The 20,209-nt window shown below is 47.2% G+C and overlaps 1 protein-coding gene across 1 annotated transcript in view; it reads left to right on the top strand.

Annotated features, from left to right (window-relative positions):
• The first annotated feature begins 2,002 nt into the window (after positions 1-2,002).
• TSNAX (translin associated factor X) overlaps positions 2,003-20,209 on the top strand; it is a 162,207-nt gene continuing 144,000 nt past the window's right edge. Inside the window, exons 1-3 of the mRNA XM_088457419.1 lie at positions 2,003-2,185; positions 2,289-2,445; positions 5,967-6,074. Coding sequence (XP_088313545.1) covers positions 2,430-2,445; positions 5,967-6,074 — 124 coding nt within the window. The 5' untranslated portion in view covers positions 2,003-2,185; positions 2,289-2,429. The remainder of the gene's footprint in view (positions 2,186-2,288; positions 2,446-5,966; positions 6,075-20,209) is intronic.

Below are 20,209 nucleotides of genomic sequence, written 5' to 3'. Positions count from 1 at the left end.
AGAACGGCCTCCTGGCCGCTGGCATAGCTGTGGGCGGCCAGGAAGATGGTCGCGATGGTCAAGACCATCGGGCTTGCGATGAGACCCTTGTGGTAGGGTCTCGTGGCCGCAAGCCCCAGAGATATTTTGGCTCTAACAGAGCCGAAATCTCTCCCACTGACATCACTCGTGATGTCAGTGCGCATGCACATGGGAACGCCTCCATTTGGGCAGCAACTCCCCCGGCCCGCCCACCAAAGGGGGCGAGCTGTCACTCAACATCGACAGCTCGCCCCCTTTGTTGCGAGACCCAGAGCGACGGATGGCCCGTCGCTATCCGGGTCTTGTGCATGCGCACTGGCCCACCATCAACCCGGTTGCGAGTGCACAGCGCTTGCGACCGGGTCTGAATCAGGCCCTGAGACCAGGGAAGTTAGACCCGGGTTGACCCTTTCAGACAGAAGAAATACCTGTGTTAATCAGCAAAATCACGGGTAGAAATGTATGACCCGGTAATTTGCACCTGTCTGAAACAACCCGGCACGCAAATGCTGTGTAAAAGCTGTGTATTTTGCCTTTTTCTGTCTGAAAGTTGTGTAAAGTACAATGGGGTAGATGTACAAAGCCTAGAAGCGGTATCAGCGCACGTTATGTGCGCTGATACCGCTTCTTCCCGATGTATGATTGGGAGTCTGGGCAGTAAATGACAGGGGCGCTATGCACCCGTCATTATTGGCGCTGCTATCTACAAGATAGCGCCGAGCGGCATGACCGTTCGGCCGGCTGTAGCTGTCATTATCGACAGCTACAGCCTGGCGCTAGCCTATTCCTGCTGGGGCTGCTGCCAGCTCCAGTGCTGCACGCAGGGACCTCGCGATACTTGTACTAGGCTGATGCGCTGCTGTCTCTAGCGGGTAGCGCCGGAGGGGGGAGTTAACGCTCCCCCTCTCCGGCCGATGTTCTTACATCTCATCGGTAGTGCTTCCTGCTTCGCCTCGGTAAAGAGGCGTAGTGTTATAGCGGCACGTTAAGTGTCACTATCATACATCTACACCAATATGTTTTATGCAATCGGATACCACTTTGCAGTTGGGTGTTAGAGGGGAGAGCGCTCCTGTGCTTTCTCCTTCTCTGATTGTGATGCGCCGTCGGGATGACGTCACTGCCAGGCTTGAGCTGATGTGCGAACTGTTTGCGCCACTTTGTACAATGTTGCAGTACTGCACCGATGTGCAGTACTTAGCTCCTGTTAGTAAGACTTATAATTACCACTGTCACAGCCATTAGTGTTACTGATGTCTGTGTTCACTACTGTGTTTCAGCTAACACCGTTGTTAACCCTGTATATACCATCTGTTACCAAATCAGCTATCCAGCCTGGGAAGAACATCTGTGTGGACTAACCTCCATTTACATTCCACTGGTACCTGGTGCGTAACGAGACCTATGGGGGCCCCATAGCATAATTTTCACAGGCCACCTTTAGCTGCTCTACACTAATTTGCGGGGCGGGTGCTCCCCTCCTGAGCACAGTGGGCGGCTTCTGCTTTCTTAGCAATCTGCTGTCCCTGCTGGCTCTCCTCACTGTAGCAGTAGCGCGGTGCAGCGTAACTGGATGCAGGGGGAAGGCAAAGCCCTGTAGCAGACGCACCCCCTGCACTATGTAATATAGCTAGGCACTCGATTATAACAAAACAGATTCTACCAATAGAATACTTGCTGGCTTATGTGTGTGTGTGAGCTAACATGATCTTTATATAATAAAGCAGTCCCTCGAACATGATTCTTTCCATCAGGGTGCCGTTCGCTGCTGCAGTGGCGCCCGGACTCCTGACTTGCACAGCGCACCATGATGTACAACATCAAGGATGTTCCGGCTAGTGCTGTAATGCCTGACTGTCGCTGGCGGATCTGTCTCACTAAACATGACATCATGTGCTCAGGGGGCGGGTACAGGGACGCAATAAAACCGTTATGCCGCTTGGCTCCTGGACTTTCCTATTAATTTATGCTTGCTGTCAGGTCAACTGTGTTGAAACACCTTTCTTAACAATTAGCTAGTTTAACACAGATGACGGCAATCATAAAATAAGATGGACGTCTAGTAGCAACTAGATTATTGCCCATAAGAACTACACTTACCATGATGCATAGCGGGATTAGGTGTTTACAGATTCTCCTGATAGACTAATAGCGGTTTATTTATGTGAGCTATTTGAGAAACATATGTTAAGTATGTGTGCCTTGCACGAATAATAGTGTAATTTTTTTATTTTACTGGTAAACCTATTGACGTTGTGTTATATCAGCAGCGTGTGTGCCTGTGGTGCTGAGGTCCTCTCTTGTGACGCTATAGCTGATCTGTCTGTTCCTGATCTCTAAACAATAAACACTATACGGAGAATCTGTTGGTTGCATAATATCGAAACTAGTTACTGATTCGGTGAAATATGAGCAAAAAGGAAGGTGAGTGGACAGCGTTACACTGTTTCTAATTGTACATTTTCTGCTGGCTGATGTTGGGCCCTGCTTTTATAGTTATGTTGCCATGCCGAATACAGCCCCATTTCTTATATTTACCCCAAATAAACATTGGTTGGTACTACAGTATTGCCTCGGATATTTCGGCAAAGGGAGGCATATTAGTGACATCCCTTGGTGCTTAATTATTATATAGAGCTTGTTCCCGTCTATCTACATTTTATGCTATTTTCACACAAAGTAATAAGGCACTTGTTAGCTATATGTGCATCACTTACTTGATGCCTCCCTTTTATTACACGGAGGATGACGTTTTCTTGATAGTAGTGTGGAGTGATAGACTGTACTTTATTAAGGAGTTTCCCTTAATGATTTCCCGACTCCATCCATAGGGTTGTCCATTAATGGCATATTCATTACTTTCCATTGATGGCAGAAAACCATTAATGTTTTGAACTGCCAGGTGTAAGTCTAAGGTTGCTGCTATTTTCTAGTTGGAGAAAGGACCTCTGTGACGTATCCACCACGTGACCGCTGCAGGAGGCTGGAACGCTCCTGCGTTACCATCCACTAGGGCATAGAGGGGGAATATATATTTGTGGCGAGCGGACACTTTTGGTCCCCCGTTAGCATCCCCGACCCTCCCCCTTTCAGGCCGGGTCACGTGGGTGTGATGTCTCAGGTCCATCTGCGCTGTATAGTCTAGTCCTAACCGTAAGTCTAAATGCCAGCGCGAGTTCTCGGCAAGTCTGCCTGATGTTTTAAAGGGGCAATCATTTAAAAGGCAAAACCAACCTGGTTTTGTTTTGTAAATGTTTGCCCCTTTAAAACTTGACGGGAACTCGCCAATGCCTGCGTCGTGCAGGCTATTACATTTACCTCCCAGATTCTGCCATGCCCACCTCTCCATGTGTGTGTAATACACCTGGAAGCCTTCTCTTATTGGACTGCTGGTATTTGATGTGCACAAGCACCTAATCAGAAAGCACTGCAACAATGTTTACACAGAATAGCAAAAGGTGCTGCCTCTAATGAATCTTCTAACTTGAGAAGATGGGACGGGGCCATTGAAACAATCGATGACTGCTAGCCGTCGATGGTCGTACATCTCCTCCAATCTGTCCAGCTTCAGACCTATAACTCCCTTTCAGAGAGCAAATAAACCTTGGCGTGGGGCCCATTTATTAATGATCACATTTTGCAATGCGATCAGGGAATCCAGTACCGCCCATGATCGCATTACAAAATGCGATCATACCGGCTGATTGTATATACCGGCACATGCAGGGAGACGGGCTCCGAAAGGAGCCCGTCCCTGCGATGTGGCCGGAGTGCATGCGGGACTGCTGCGCATGCGCAGTCCCGTGGACTGTACATGAGCGGCGCCCATTGCCGGTGGAGGGATCTGGGAGATCCCTCCGCCGGCTGAAATGCGGTAAGTCCCCATGGACTACAGCGGCTAACGCTATCTTCAGATAGCGTTAGCTGCTGGGGCCAATATCGGGAATGCTTTGCATTCCCGATATTGATACATTTGGCAGCATCGCATCCCTAATAGAAACCTATGGGGGAGGCGGCTGCGGGTGGCAGTGGAGGGATCGCAGCCGCAGCAGCTTTGGGAGATACCTCTTTCATACATCCGGGGGATACTTAATATTTGAGGTAAACCCCCGAAAAACAGGTGTTTTTGGGGAATTTACCTCAAATTACTTTGATAAATGGGCCCCTTGGTTAGATATGAGGGGCTAAATTTACGAAGTGGCAGGTTTTTGTGCGTTGTAAGCATTTTTAGAGATTTTCGTGCTTGCAAAGTAGCAAAAATAATTAAACTTAGTGAACATCGACATTACGGATGACTCATAATTCGGCCTTATTTCCCGAGGTTCCCAAATGCGGTCTTCAAGGCACCCCAACAGTTGAGGTTTTAAGGCCCCCATACATCAGAGATTGATTGTAGCAATCGTGCAATTTGCAATCGATTGTGTATAAAAATCTTTCCCTTTTTCAATCGATTGCACGATTGATGCAATCAATTGCTGATGTATGGGGGCCTTTAGAGAGATCCCTGATTGAGCACAGGTGGTTTAATCAAATTAACTGAGGTACAAATTAATTCACCTGTGGTCTAGCATGGATAGCCTTAAAATCTGGACTGTTAAGCTGGCCATCCAATATACAATTTTCTGTCAGATCTGGCTGGTTGGAATGAAAACCTGGTAATGTATGGGAGCAAATGACAGTCGATCATATGGTTTTAAACACTGAAAAAAGGACAAAAACAATTGTTCAAATTGGTTAAATTTGTGTGTTTTAACCAATTTGTCCGAACATTTTCCAGGGTTTGTGAGCAAATGGACGATTGTCATTTGCTCCCATACATTACCAGGTTTTCATTCCAACCAGCTAGATTGGACAGATATCTGCCAGAAAATTGTATAGTGGATGGCTAGCTTTAAGCTGGCCACACACTAGACCAACTTACATCAAACTAGTTGATTGGTTGGAAGGAAAATCTGGTAATATATGAAAGCAAATGACAATAAGCAATTTGCTTCCAAACGCTGGAAAATGGACAAAAACTGTTGTTTGAACAAATTGTTTAGATCAAACATTTAACAAACTTGTCTGACGACCATTTTCATCTGTTTTCTGGCATTTAGGAGCAACTTGCTGATCATCATTTACTCCCATTCCCTACCAGATTTGCATTCCAACCAATCAACTAGTTGGATGTAAGTTGGTCTAGTGCAGGGGTGGGGAACCTTTTTTCTGCCGAGGGCCATTTTGATATATAAAACATTATCTGCGGGCCCGGTTCAGGCCACGCCCCCTCCATGTGATGTCACACAGGGACGGGGCCACAATCGCCAGTGATTACAGCAATGCCTGGAGCATCCTGAGGATGCTTCGGGGAGCTGTAAGGGCAGCGGTGTGACCGTCTGAAGCGTCCCAAGGACGCGCCAGACGGCACTGCTGCATAGATTCTGGCTGCAGGGTGCCATTATAGATACCCTGCTAGCCAGATGAGGCTAGCAGAAAAAAGCCAGACCAAATGATTCCGGGGGTCTTACACGGCCCCCTGGGCCTGAGGTTCCCCATCCATGGTCTAGTGTGTGGCCAGCTTAAGGGTTAAGCTGGCCACACACTAGACCAACTTTCATCCAACCATCGTTATAGTTAAATTGTTCAAAAAAATCGTTGTGTGTACGCGCCTTAAGAGTTAGGCTGTGGATTAGGATTAGCCTGCGGTGGTTTTACTGCTTTGATTCTGGATGCCATACCCAACCCATTGCATGGTCCTCATACTCTTTGGTGCGCTGGCTGAATCTTTAAACTATGACCAGTTTAACACCTCTGCTATGTATATGTGTATTTAGCACATTTAATATCTGAAAACCAATTTAGCCATCTATTTTTTTAGATAAGTTAATACTGTTTTTATTTTGGATTCAGCATGTAATGTTATTTGTAAATTGTGAGCTAAACCATTTATTTTCTGGGATTAGGATCTGGAGTGTTAAAGAAATGCAAGCATGATTTTAAGCAGTCTCAATGGAAAGATGAGAAAGGAACTAATATTGACTCTTCATCGCCTGTCGTCATTGCTTTTAAATGTAAGTTTTTTTAAATTTTTTTTTTTATTGTATTACTGTTTCCCTTCTCCATAATATTTTCTTTATTTTCAGCAGTGTAATGCTGGCCATACACGCTGCAATTATCGGGACGATTCGCCCGATATCGGCGGATCGCCGCGATAATTGTAGCGTGGGGGGGGGGCGACCGAGGGTTAAATATTGCTCGGTCGGGCATGCTGTATTGTCCAGCATGCCCGTCCGATGCGATATTTACCCGGTAACTGTCGGCCGCATCGGGCAGTGTATGCCCAGCGCGGCCGACAGACAGACATTTCCTGGAACAGGGAAATGTCTCCTCCCCCGGGGGCGGAGCGCAGATGTCGGGCTATACACTGTGAGATTTCTCTCACAGTGTATGCCGTGGACATCTGCGGCTGGCAACCGGCCAGATAAAAATGTCTGTCGGTCTGACAGACATTTTATTTTGCCGTGCATGCCCAGCATAAGACGGAAATTGGACTGTGCTTCCCTTTTCAACTCCATGGCAGCCTTAGTGCAATGATGGGGATGAGTCATCATCATTACACCCCCACCTTTTTTTTTTTTTTTTTTAAGTACACTACAGGATTTATTTTTTTAATGGTAGGTGGGTAGTGGACAGGACTGCATTATAGTATATTACAAGTACCTAACATGAAAATACCATCATCCTGGATTGATGTACTAATAATACTAATAATATCATGATCATCATAATGTATATTACTATATGCTTGTAATATAAGGCAGTCCTATCCTCTTCCCAGACCCCATCTACCATAGAAAATAAATCCTACATAATTCAATCTATATTAGAGTAGTTGAGAATAGCACAGTACTTGACCCTACCTGCCTGGCTGCTGTGATTTCCCTGAGATCTGGATCCTCGGTCACCGTCTCACTCATCCAGACTCTGCCTTGGCCTGTCCCTCTGCTCCTCGCTGGGTGCCACCGATGCGTGCTGCTGGTGGCAAGCTGCAAGCTTGGCAGTCAGTGGCAGAGGCTGCTGTGCTGGGGTGGGCTGGAGCTAGATGGGGCTGGTCGGAGGACCTGGTGACTCTCCTCCTCCCTCTTATGCACAGTCACTCTGTGACAATGCAGACAGCGGTGCCGCAGCGGGACTCTATAAGCGGGTCCTTGTGACATCATGATGTCACACGGTACTCGTATATTGCTCCTCTGGGAGCATTTTGACCGGCCAGATTACTTGGGGAAAAGGGGCCCGCTAGTCAAAAGAGTCCCATCCACAGGCCCCTTGGGACTCGCGTGGCCCTAGGCGAGTGCCTAGGTTGCCTTGTGGGAAATCCGGGCCTGTATCCAGCGTTTCATTAGCACCAATCTACAGAGACCAAGTTAAGATGGGGAATACCCAGGTGGCATTTGTCGTAAATACTCTGTGAAATCGTATTACCACCTAATGACCTACATAAAGACAGACCCAAAAGTGATCTCTCCAATCGCTCATTAAATCTTGCGCAATAGGAAAAATAAATACTCTCCTATCTTCACCACCAATTTACCTAATCGTGTTCACGATGACATGCAATGTGCAGTGAATTGGCCACGCATTCAAATTTAAAAAAAAAAAGCTTCAGCACAACAAGGGGTAAATTTACTAAAGTGAGAGCTTTTAGAAGAGAGACATTGCTTTCTCGAGTATTTGTGATTCTTATGCCGTGTACACACTAGAAGGTATGTCATCCAATCCCGCAGATCGGAGCAACATATTGGGTACATCACCTAGTGTGTACCCATTATATGTGTGCTCCCGCGGGTCGCTAGCAACATCCCCCATCAGAATGTCGCTAATGATGCCATGCAGAATGCAGCATGACACGTATGCTGCCCCCTTGTTGGATCCGGCATCGGCAAGTGTGTATGCAGGTTCCCTTCACCGGCGATGTGGTTCTGAGTAGACATCGTGTAATACGTAACTTTAAAATGATATAGCCGCACTTTTATGTAACAGAAACAGCTCTGTTATGTTGAAGAATCAGTTATATATTTTAAGTACAGAGCGCTGTGGGTGTAAAATAATTAGTGCAATAACATTTATTAAACAAACAGAGTGAAACACTTGTTTTGTTTATAGCTCTCTTGTGAGAAGTTGGCTGTTTCGGTGTTGTTTCATTGGAGAAAGATACCTATTTAAGCCAAATGTGGAGATTCATCCATAATGTACTGCAGGGCTCGACAAATTTTTGTAAAATCTAGGAGCCATCTTAAAAGTTTAGGAGCCAGACCATCGTCCATTACCAAAATATATGAAAGTTTGTATAGACCACCACACATGCCCTTTCAGTGCCCCTCAACCTAGTAGTAAGTCCCTTGTAATAGTGCCCCCAGTAGTAAGTCCCTTGTAATAGTGCCCCCAGTAGTAAGTCCCTTGTAATAGTGCCCCCAGTAGTAAGCCCCCTGTAATAGTGCCCCCAGTAATAAGTCCCCTGTAATAGTGCCCCCAGTAATAAGTCCCCTGTAATAGTGCCCCCAGTAATAAGTCCCCTGTAATAGTGCCCCCTGTAATAGAGCCCCCAGTGGTACGTCCCCTCTAATAGTGCCCTTAGTAGTAAGCCCACTTTAATAGTGCCCCCAGCAGTAAGTCCACTGTAATAGTGCCGCGAGCACACACAAAAAACAAAACAAAACAGAATACTTACCTAAGCTCCGATCCTGCGCCCGCTGCCGTCCGCCGCTCTTCGGAACTATGGGTGAGACGTCTCTCCCATAGTGCCCGTGGGGGGAGCTGGATGCCGGAGCTCAGAGGTGAGCTCTGGCTGCTGCTGCTGCGGGGAGTCGGGAGCCTGTTGGTAGCAAGTCCCCTGTAATAGTGCCCCCAGTGGTACGTCCCCTGTAATAGTGCCCCCAGTGGTACGTCCCCTGTAATAGTGCCCCCAGTGGTACGTCCCCTGTAATAGTTCCCCCAGTGGTACGTCCACTGTAATAGTGCCCCAGTAGTAAGTCCCCTTTAATAGTGCCCCCAGTAGTAAGCCCACTGTAATAGTGCCGCGCGCACACAAAAAAAACAAACAAACAAAACAGAATACTTACCTAAGCCCCGATCCTGCGTCCGCTGCCGTCCGCCGCACTTCGAACTATGGGAGAGACGTCTCTCCCATAGTGCCGTGGGGGGAGCCGGACACCAGAGCTCAGGGGTGAGCTTCGGCTGCCGCTGCGGGGAGTCGAGCGCCCGTTTGTAAAATTTCAGCGGGCGCCTGGCAAATGGAGCTTCCCTGTGGAAAGGGGGGTGGGAGGGGCTCTTGGAAAACTCAATCGCAGACTAAAATCTTAGTCGCCATGGCGATTGGGATTTGTCGAGCCCTGATGTACTAAGCTAACTGTCCCTATGCTCCTATCTCTGGATGTCTTCAAAGCTTTGCTGCTGGTTTCCTGAACGCCCGCTGGTTTACTTTCAGTATCTGCGCTCCTCAAACTTCCGGTTCCTGCCGACGTAATCTGACGGGTTTTGTGCATGCACACTTTGTCAAGGATCCTTGACAAAGTGCACGTCACGAAACCCGTCGGATTACGTCTGCAGAAACCGGAAGTTTGGGGAGCGCAGATACTGAAAGTAAACCAGCGGGTGTTCAGGAAACCAGCCGCGAGGGAGACTACCCGCAAAGCTACGAAGATATCCAGAGGTAGGAGCTTAGGGTCAGTTAGCTCAGTACATTATGAATGCATCTTCACATTTGGTTTAAATAGAAATTCTTCTCCAAAAAAACAACTTTGGAACCGCAAACTTCTCACAAGAGAGCTATAAACAAAACAAGTGTTTCACTCTTTGTTTGGTTAATAAATGTTTTTGCACTAAATATTTTACACCCACAGCGCTCTGTACTTAAAACTTATATTGTGTAGTATGTACCCAGCTTTAGAAAGACAAACCCAAAAATAGAGACAAATAAAGAACACAAAACATGGTGGAGGCGAGTGTGTAAAGAAAAACAAAGAAAAAAAAAAATAGCATAACCTAAACACAGGAAACCGATTATGGAGTAAATGTAATACCCTTCAAGTTAAAGGCAACCCTGAACTTTCAGTGATTAAGTGCTGCATTTAAAGCGGCAATAATTTAAAAGGCAAGACTAGGGTATGCTGACACAAGACAACTAAAAATCTTGTACTGTATACAATTTACTAAATTTTGTATAAAAACAATTTTCACTCAGTAACTCATCGTCTCCAAACAGTGGTGCCTTTAGCAAATATACTGGGCATGCTCGTTAACAAGCCCTGTTGGGCAATACATAGGGGTCTATGTCCCTTACCCTGGGTAGATGGAAGCATTTGCTGAAGTCAAATAATGGGCTCAATTCTATTCTGCGTGAACTGAATAGCGCCGGGAATCAGCTCCCGGAGCTATTCAATACACCGCGCTGCTAAGCCCGACTAAGGATTTCTTCTCGCACCCTTCCGGGGATGTGAGCAGAAATCCGACAAAATTCCAGGCGCGATGCTGTTTTCTGCCCTTCGCGCCTGGAAAACAGCATAGCGCCGGAAGTTAGGTCGGGGAATGCCCGTTCTCGCGCCTTAAACAGGGTGTTTAGTCGCGAGAACGGGCATTCTCCGACTAAACACTGCGCAGAATTGAATAGCTCCGGGAGCTATCTCCCGGTGCTATTTACATCGCGGGCAATTGAATCGAGCCCAATTAGTTTGATGAGCTTGCAAATGGTCTGGTGAATAATGGATCTAAAATACTAGTCTGTTAACAGCTATGAGAGCTACACTGCGGAAAGTACAGTAGTCTTCATTCTAGCAGCCTTCACCTGTCACAACCCATGCAGTTCCTCTATCCTGCCTGGGGTGTCTTTCTCTGCTCTGGTGCTTCTAGCACACAAACTGCCGAATCTCAGCAGTCTGTTGCATAACTGAGTGTGCTAGAAGCACCAGAGCAGAGAGCGACTCCCTAGGACGCATCCCTGTTCTTCTATGGTTATTACAGCGATTACCTTTTTATTATTTGGGATGGGAATCTATCATTTGCCACTTCTTTTATCACTGCCCTTAACACCAACATTTATAATTTGTCCTTCACCTTCGTCTATAGTAGGACTCGTGTGGACTTTCTGGATGTGACCCTTGAAATTCATAACAACAAGATTGTCACGTCCAATTTTGTTAAAGATATTAACACAAACTGTTATTTGCACTACATTAGCGCATATTATGGGAACAGAACCAGAAGGTCAACTGACATGCTTAAGTCACAATTGCTCACTACTAGATACCTTTTCCCACCAAACCGCTTATATGATGGACTCCTTTAGAAGTTGTGGGTACCCAGAACAATTGTTGCAAAAATCGTATAAGAAAGTATTGAATATGGATAGATGTGCCCTCTTACAACCTAAACCACAAACAAGATCTTTAGATGTTTTATATAAAAATAATGATAAAAAAAATGGCGTATGTAAATGTAATAATAGTGCAAGGGAGATTAAAAATATAATTAGGGGAAACTACCGCATCTTAAGACAGGATAAAATACTTTAGAGATATTCTCCCCTCCAAACCACAAATCGTTTAAAAACAAATAGGTCATTTAAAACAATACTTGCGCCTAGCCATTTAAAACCGGTATGGAAAAACATTGAAAATTGTGGTTCAGGATGGTTACTAAATAGACCATCCAGATTTTACAGATGCGGGAAAATGTGTACTTGCATTGAGAGAAAAACACTCTGTTAAAATGCCCACACAAATTAAGTTATATTGTTTGAATACTTTTATGTACTGTGATTCTAACTTATTTATTTACTTACATGTGGCTGTGGCCTCCACTATGTTGTGCCGCACAATTAGACCATTATAAGTGCGGTATTTGGAACATAGAAGTAACATTCTAAACTGCTGTACAAATTACAACATACAATGGGATTTTAACCTATGTATTGTTTGTATAGAATTTGTACCTCCTACCTCTAGAGGCGGCGACCATTTTAATAATCTATGCTTCAATTCAGTTCTCTACATCCTGTAGGTCTCAGTAATACCATTACCTTGAATTCTATCATATAGACATATAGCAATTTTAAATATTCTGTAACCTGGTATAAACTATCACTTTTAATTTTATTTATTTATATTGAATGTGTAGTCATTACAATTTTTAAATACATACAGTATATATTATATATATCTTAGATTATATGTTTATTATTTCCCAAAATCATCTATATACTAGTGTTTATGGCCTTTTCGGGAGGGGTGTGGTCTTGTGGCATGCCCCCTTCTCATCACTCTGGTGGTGTGCCCAACCTCATTCACACAAAAGACACTCATCATTAATATGGGGAATGGGCATCTCCTGCAGTGAGCAGAGACATTATAATAGGACACTGTGGGTAACCATACAGGGTGTACAGAACATTGCTGTGCTGGTACTTAGTGGCGACACTCAGTACACCCACCTATGCTCGCACTGTGGGCAGGGGTAGGTATAGACATTTACCATACACATAGACCCCATCCCCTATTAGGCTGCAGCAACAGCTCCCTTGCCCAATGTTCACCTCCACCCCCCCTCCCCCACCTGCGCATGATTGATTCCGGAAGACATGGGCTGCTGCAGGACGTCACTAGACATGCATACACAGTCACATGGAGCTGGTTGCATTAAAATCCAAGCTACTGGCACCCAGTGTGAGCAGCTCCTGCAGGGAGAGGTGCACCCTGCATCCTCAGCGCATACAGCATCCGCACAGCGGGGAAGCCATGGTCAATCCAGAGCCGACCGCACTGTGATTGGACTGCTGACCCTGTGCTTGAAGTTGCAGAGCACCCGCGCTGCTCCAGCCTGTCACACGAACCCCACCCCTGGCTGTCATGGCAACTTGTCGGCGAATCAGATTGCATGCTGTCACCGGTCTGTCTAATCATTGCACGGCTGTAGGTGGGAGCAAGTTGATCGGGGGCAGGGTGCCCTGTGTCCACCAAAGTCGACTTGAGTTGAGAGGGGCGCCAGGGTGCCTCCATAAAGACGTGGCACATTTTAGCAGTTTAAAATCCGTCAGGGCTCGGTGCCCTGCTAAAACAACTTTGTGGGACTGTTACTTTATAATATGCTGAAATCTATGTTGCTTAGCAACAAAATGTCAACATTACCCTGTCCTCTATACCCATTATTCTTATGATATCTGTTTCTAGCCTCACTAATTGTGAGAGCTGTTCACGTGTTATGTTAGTGTCACGTGACCAAGCTTCCATAGAGCACCCGGTGTGTTCTAGGGGATGTAGTTGAGATCTTTGAGGTCGGGATGTGGGGAAGGAGGGTTAGGGTTAGAATGAGGGGTAGAAAGGTTTGATTTAGGCTGCGGGGAGGGTTAGGGATAGAGTATAGGGTACTTACCGCTGGTTGTCTGTATCCTAACCCTGTCGATATGCCGGCATCAGAATTCCGGCTGCCGGGATCCTGAGTGCTGGCATCCCGTACCCAACCCTGTTGTAGATGCCGACTCTGTAGGTTTTACAGGATGCAGCATTCTGATCAAGTGACGAGTAAATGTCACGTGACCAGGTCGGGGCTGCAATTTAAAAATTCTCACAGGATTGCCTTAATTAATTTTAAGCTTATTTTAATTGACGGATAAAGCTATTGAATTATATGTCTCGCACACCTGTGTATGAATGAACTTGTTAAGAAGTTATAAAAAGGACACATTGGGATATACAGATGTATACACTTGTATCTTTGACGCTTGTGCGGCAGATGTGCGCACGCATCGCGACATGCCGTGCGTGTGCGCCATGGTACGCCGTGGCTGCTGTTGCCAACAGCCCCTGAAAATGTTAAGTTTTTTAGAAGTGCGGTCAGCGCGAATAATACAGTGGAAGTTCGCACTGCCGCATCATCACCTCACTGGTGCTGAGACGCCGATACTGATCCGTGCCTCTCGGCGGGCCTCAGAGGTCTTGGCTAGCAGGATCCCATGACTGGCTGGAGGCGACAGGGTGCAGGTAAGCGACACGTGGTGCATGCCGAGTCGCAGTCTTTTTCCTCCAGGGTTGGGGGACACCCTGGAGATGACAGCAAGTGCGGCCAGGCACTGAGTCCCGCGTCCACACTAAGGCCCGTATTCAATTTGAGGCGAAAAGCCGGAAGCCGCGGAAAAGTTTTGCCGTATTCAATTTGAAAGACTTTCCGCCTAGGGCGGAAAGTCAATGCAATGTGATAGGCGGAAAAGTTTCACCTATGAATAGCAGGCTGAAAAAATGTGCAGAATTGTGTTTTTGGGGTGAAACGTTTCGGGAACCCCCGTGCAACCTTCAGAAAGGCCCCCAAAGGTAGACTGCGTACATTTTTTTAAAAACCGTTAAGAACACCCCAAAAAATCACTTTCATTTTGGGGGCGAAAAAAAAAATGTTGGGGGACAAAGTTAAAAACTAGCGAACTAGACTCTAGTGGGGTCACCAAGTATGCCCCATGTGTATTTTTTTTCATTGCAGGTGCTTGTGGAAGATGGGTTTTTCACAATTTTTTTTAAACTTAACTTTAGCAACTTTAAAATATACTGGCCCCCATTTGCAAGTACCCCAAATTTGCTGGGATAAGTTCTTTTCTGCAAAAAAATAACCTGAATACTATTCTTCACCACTTATACAAAAACGCTATTTAGCAGCTATTGAGCCCGTTTAAAAACACCAAATACCTCCAGCAAACCAAATCGGGGTAACCATAGCGAACCTTCATATCGGAGCATCTTTTGGGGGGGTGTCAGGCTGATTTCCCCAAATCTGACATGACTTTCCGCTTGTTTCAGTTTCGCCGGGTCCCGTTTTCGCGTACTTTTAAATTGAATACAGGGATACGCAGGCACGCGCGAGATACTTTTCCGCCTCTACCGGGTCTTTTGGTGTTGCTGAGCTCTCAGGTGTGTTCTTTCTTTTTAAGAATGTTCCAAACAGTTGATTTGGCCACACCTAATGTTTTTGCTATCTCTCTGATGGGTTTGTTTTGATTTTTCAGCCTAATGATGGCTTGCTTCACTGATAGTGACAGCTCTTTGGATCTCATATTGAGAGTCGACAGCAACTGATTCCAAATGCAAATGTCACACCTAGAATCAACTCCAGCCCTTTTACCTGCTTAACTGATAATGAAATAACGAGGGAATAGCCCACACCTGTCCATGAAATAGCTTTTGCGTTGATAGCCCCATTACTTTTGGCCCCTTAAAAAGTGGGAGGCACATATAGAACCCGTTGTAATTCCTACACCGTTCACCTGATTTGGATGTAATTACCCTCAAATTAAATCTGAAAGTCTGCAGTTAAAGCACATATTGTTTGTTTCATTTCAAAGCCATTGTGTTGGTGAATAGAGGCCAAAATATGAAAATTCTGTCAATGTCCCAATATATATGCACCTGACTGTATATCTTTGGGTGTATATATCTATTTGTTAGCAAGTCTAATGAGTAAGTTGAGCGCTCTGCGGCTCCCAGTCTGCTCCCCTGCAGACGCTGCAGTGGGGAATATGGAGGATGTATCGCAGGATGGTGTGTTGTCAGTTACCTGGTCTGGTATTTTCGCAGGTGCTGGCCTCCATTGCGGACCGTTTGGCGGTCCCGACTACTTTCCCCCATAGGGGGTTACCACAACCAGCCATCCCCCCTTCTCCGGGTGTACCGCAATTATTGCAGCCTCCCATGGGCCTCAGACAGTTCATACATATGCGCGGTTCCCTATGTATGTTCAGTCTCCTCCGATGATGCAGCAGTCCGTAATCCCCTTCCAGGGTCTCCTGCAAGCTAACCCACCGTGGGTGGATATATTCTTCAATTCTGTCCAGAGTTTGGCGGCCTCTTCTTCGGCTTTTCAAACCATGTTGCTTAGTGACAAGCCTCACAAGGCGCCAAAACGCACTGTTAAGTCATCCCAGTCTGCGCAGTTATCAGACTCAGATGCGTCTTCGGATGAGGGCGAATTGCATGAGGATTCAGATTCCCCTGCTGCGGAAGTGGAGATGAAATCTGTAGCAGCATGGTGCGGGCGGTGCGGTCCATTCTTGATATAGAGGATGACGCCCCGGCCCCCAAGTCCAAATATCCAAATTTGAAACAGGCAAAAGTGACTTCGGCTGTTTTTCCTTTATCTGACCAACTGAGTGATCATATGGCGAAGGCCTGGCAGTCGCCTAGTAAGAGGTTCCAGCCGCAGAAACGTTTAAGCAGTAGTTATCAGTTTCCTGCTAGTCATTGCAAGAAGTGGGGAACACCACCTGCGGTGGATTATCACATTATTCGCCTGATCAAGAGTGCTACCTTGCCAATGCCGTCCATTTCATCCCTAAAGGATCCCACAGACAGGAAAGTGGAGACTTGTTTGAAATCCATATATTCTCTCTTTGGGGCGGTGGCCCGTCCGTCCATGGCCATCTCTTGGGTGGCTAAAGCCATTGAGAGCTGGGCCAATGTACTGGAGGATAAGCTTCCTGAAGAAGCTCAGGAGGCTCAGAGAGCTTTGGTTGGTCAGATGAGGGATGTCGCTTCCTATATTGGGAAGGCGTCTTTGGATGCCAGTCTCTTCACTTCTAGAGTTTCGGCGGCAGCGGTCTCTGCTCGCAGGTCTTTGTGGCTTCATTCTTGGAGGGCGAATGCAAATTCCAAGAAAGGCCTGGAGGCCTTACCCTTTAATGGGGAGATTTTGTTCTGGACAAAATTGTTGATACCTTGGCAAAGTCTAAATCGGCGTTTCTGCCATCAGCAGCTGCGCCTTCTAAAGCTAGGACCTCAGCCTTTCGGTACTTTTGGGTCAATCCTTCCAGAGGCAGTCGTCAACCAAGACTGCCCCTATGAAGCAGGCCTGAAGCACTAGACGCCCTGCTTCCAAGCCCAAAGATAAGCCTTCAGCCTGATGGGGACGGGCCTCTCTCTGGGGGATCCCAGAGTGGGGGGCCGACTTCTTCAATTCACCCAGTGCTTGCGCAATACCACCATGGATGCTTGGGTACAAGAAGTGGTCTCTCAGGGGTACGCCCTGTCCTTCCGCTACAGACCCCCTCAACAGTTTTTCTGCACGAGTCTTTCCCAAGACAAGACCAAGGCATTGCAGATCCAGGAAGCCATAGAGTCCTTGCAGAAAGCGGGGGTTGTTGTTCCTGTTCCTCCATCTCAACGCGGGGCGGGTTACTACTCTTCTCTATTTCTGGTTCCAAAACCCAATGGGTCTCATCGGCCCATTCTCAACCTGAAATCGCTGAACAAGTTCCTCAGAGTGCCCACTTTCAGAATGGAAACTTTACGTTCCATCATTCTGGCTATGGAACCGGGGGATTATATGGTCTCCCTGGATATCCAGGACGCCTACCTCATTGTTCCTATAGCCCCTTCGCACCAGCAGTATCTGAGGTTTGCTATACAACATCTTCACTTCCAGTTTCAGGCTCTGCCCTTTGATCTTTCCATGGCTCCGAGTGTTTTCACCAAAGTGATGGCTGTCACTGCTGCCCATCTGCGCAGCCAGGGTATAAGGCTTCTGCCATATCTGGACGACCTCCTATTGCTGGCAGGCTCTCCTTTTGCAACATCTACACCTGTCGATTGCTTGTCTCCAAGCACACGGGTGGCTGATAAACTGGAAAAAGTCGTCCCTTATTCTGTCACAGAGGAAGGTTCATATGGGGAGCCCTTCTAGACTCTCATCAACAAAGGATCTTCCTGACTCCGGAAAAGGTTTCCTCCCTACAACTACGAGTGAGCAGTTGTCTGAAGACTTCCCAAGTTTCGGTTCACTTGGCAATGAGAGTTTTGGGGTCCTGCTCACGACGGACTCCACTCTCCGCGGTTGGGGGGCAGTGTCCCCTTTCACTTCAGGGCCATTGGACGGCAGAGGAAGCGGTTCTTCCCATCAATATTCTGGAACTTCGGGCCGTGTAAAGGGCCTTCCAGTTGTCCGGTCACACTCTTCATGGAAGGGCAGTGCAAGTTCAGTCAGACAACGCCACCACAGTGGCTTACATCAACCGTCGAGGTGGGACTCGCCGTCGAGCAGCAATGTCGGATGTGTCACGCATCTTGTCTTGGGCGGAATGCCACCTTCCGGCCATCTCAGCAGTCTTCATTCCAGGAGTCCTCCACTGGTAAGCGGACTTCCTCAGCCGTCACAACGTGCATCCCGGGGAATGGTCCCTTCATCCAGATTTATTTCAACTGCTCGTGGACAAGTGGGGACTGCCGGAGGTGGACCTCATGACCTCCCGTCACAATCGCAAATTGCCTGTGTACGGGTCCAGGACAAGAGACGCCGGCACAAGCCTGGTGGACATGCTGTCAGTGAAATGGACATTTCAGCTGGCGTATCTTTTCCCTCCGATAGCCTTGCTGCCTCTGGTCCTTCGGAAATTCAAACAGGATGGCGGCACGCTTCTGCTGGTGGCACCGGCTTGGCCCAGACGTCCCTGGTACTCCGATCTTCTGGGCCTATCCAACGACGTTCCGTTTCTCTGCCTCAAAGTCGGGACCTGTTGTCTCAGGGGCCCTGCCATTACCTGCTTCTAGGTCGTCTGTCTCTGACGGCGTGGCTCTTGAGACATCTGTCTTAAGAGCCCGGGGTTTTTCCAGCTCAGTCATCAGCACAATGCTACAGGTACGCAAGTCTGCTTCCGCCAGGATTTACCACAGAGTGTGGCACACTTATTTTCAATGGTGTGAGTCCAGAAACTACGATCCTCAAGCGTATTGTGTTTCTAGGATTTTGACCTTCCTTCAGTCTGGATTGGACTTAGGTTTACGCCTTGCTTCGTTGAAAGTTCATGTGTCTGCACTTTCTGTGTGGTTCCAGCGTAGAATCGCTACTCTGCCTGATGTCCGCACCTTTTTTCAGGGTGTCCTCAGGATTCAGCCTCCCTTTGTTCCACCAGTGGCTCCTTGGGATTTGGCAGTGGTGCTTCAGGCCTTGCAGGGTCCTCCATTTGAACCTCTTGAGTCAGTGGAATTGAAGTGGATGACAATTAAGACCTGTTTTTCTCCTGGCAATTGCTTCGGCCAGGAGAGTGTCAGAATTAGGCGCACTTTCTTGCCGTTCTCCTTTTCTGATTTTTCACCAGGACAGGGCAGTGCTTCGCACCTGTCCGGGTTTTCTTTCTAAGGTAGTCTCTAAGTTCCACATTAATAAGAAAATTGTTGTGCCGGCATTTCAGTCACCTGATCTCTTGGCTGGTGAGGCTTCCTTAGATGTTGTCCGTGCTCTCAAAGTTTATATTGATTGCGCTAGTTCCATTCGCAAATCTGATTCTTTGTTCGTCCTCTTTGGTTTTCACAATAGGGGTTGGCCTGCCAACAAACAAACTTTGGCCCATTGGCTTTGTTTGGTTATTTGTGAGGCTTATTCACAGGAGGGCTTACCTATTCCGGCCTCTTTTAAGGCTCATTCCACTCGGTCTGTGGGTCCCTCGTGGGCTACTGGCCATGGCGCCTCGGCTGTTCAGCTGTGTAAGGCGGCCACTTGGTCTTCCATACAGACTTTTCTATGGTTCTATAAGTTTGACACCTTTTGCCTCTCAGGATGCATCCTTCGGGTGCCGGATTCTCCTTTCATCCCCAAGGTCAACCCTGTGTACCCCCTATGGAACCTGAAGTAGAAAACAAGAGATACCTTACCTTTTTGTTATCTCTGTTTCTACGAGGTCCACAGGGCGCCCACCCTGACACACCTGGCTTCATATGGGCTATGCGGCTGGTCACCGGTTCTACGTCTCCCTTTCCATGAGTATGGTTCTTGTGTGTTCCAGTCTTCCTCCGGCCTTGGCTACTTACCAACTGATGTGCCTGTGGCTGGGGCGGGGTATAGAGGAGGATGGACCAGTGAATCCTGGGAGCAGCAAAGCTTTAACTGCGTGGTACCCGTGGATGCAGATCCAGCTATACCCCAAGGTCCACCCTGTGGACCCTATGGACCTAGTAGAAACCGAGATAACAAAGGTAAGTTCTTACCATATCTCTTGTTATTCCAGGGCTAATACAAGCTGTAAAGCCAGCCCTGATCATTGAGGAGGATGAGCCTCCTGCGCCTAAATCTAAGCATGCATATTTCATGGAAGAAAAGGTGACTAAGGCTATATTTCCATTGTCTGACCAATTGGTTAATCACTTGGAAGTAGCTTGGAAAACGCCTGGAAAGCGGTATCAACTGC

Source organism: Taudactylus pleione, unplaced genomic scaffold (assembly GCF_031769625.1).
Source record: "Taudactylus pleione unplaced genomic scaffold, aTauple2 ptg000760l, whole genome shotgun sequence".
NCBI classification, from domain to species: Eukaryota; Metazoa; Chordata; class Amphibia; order Anura; family Myobatrachidae; genus Taudactylus; species Taudactylus pleione.
The sequence above is the reverse complement of the archived record's forward strand: the minus strand, read 5'-3'. Positions and strand labels throughout refer to the sequence as shown.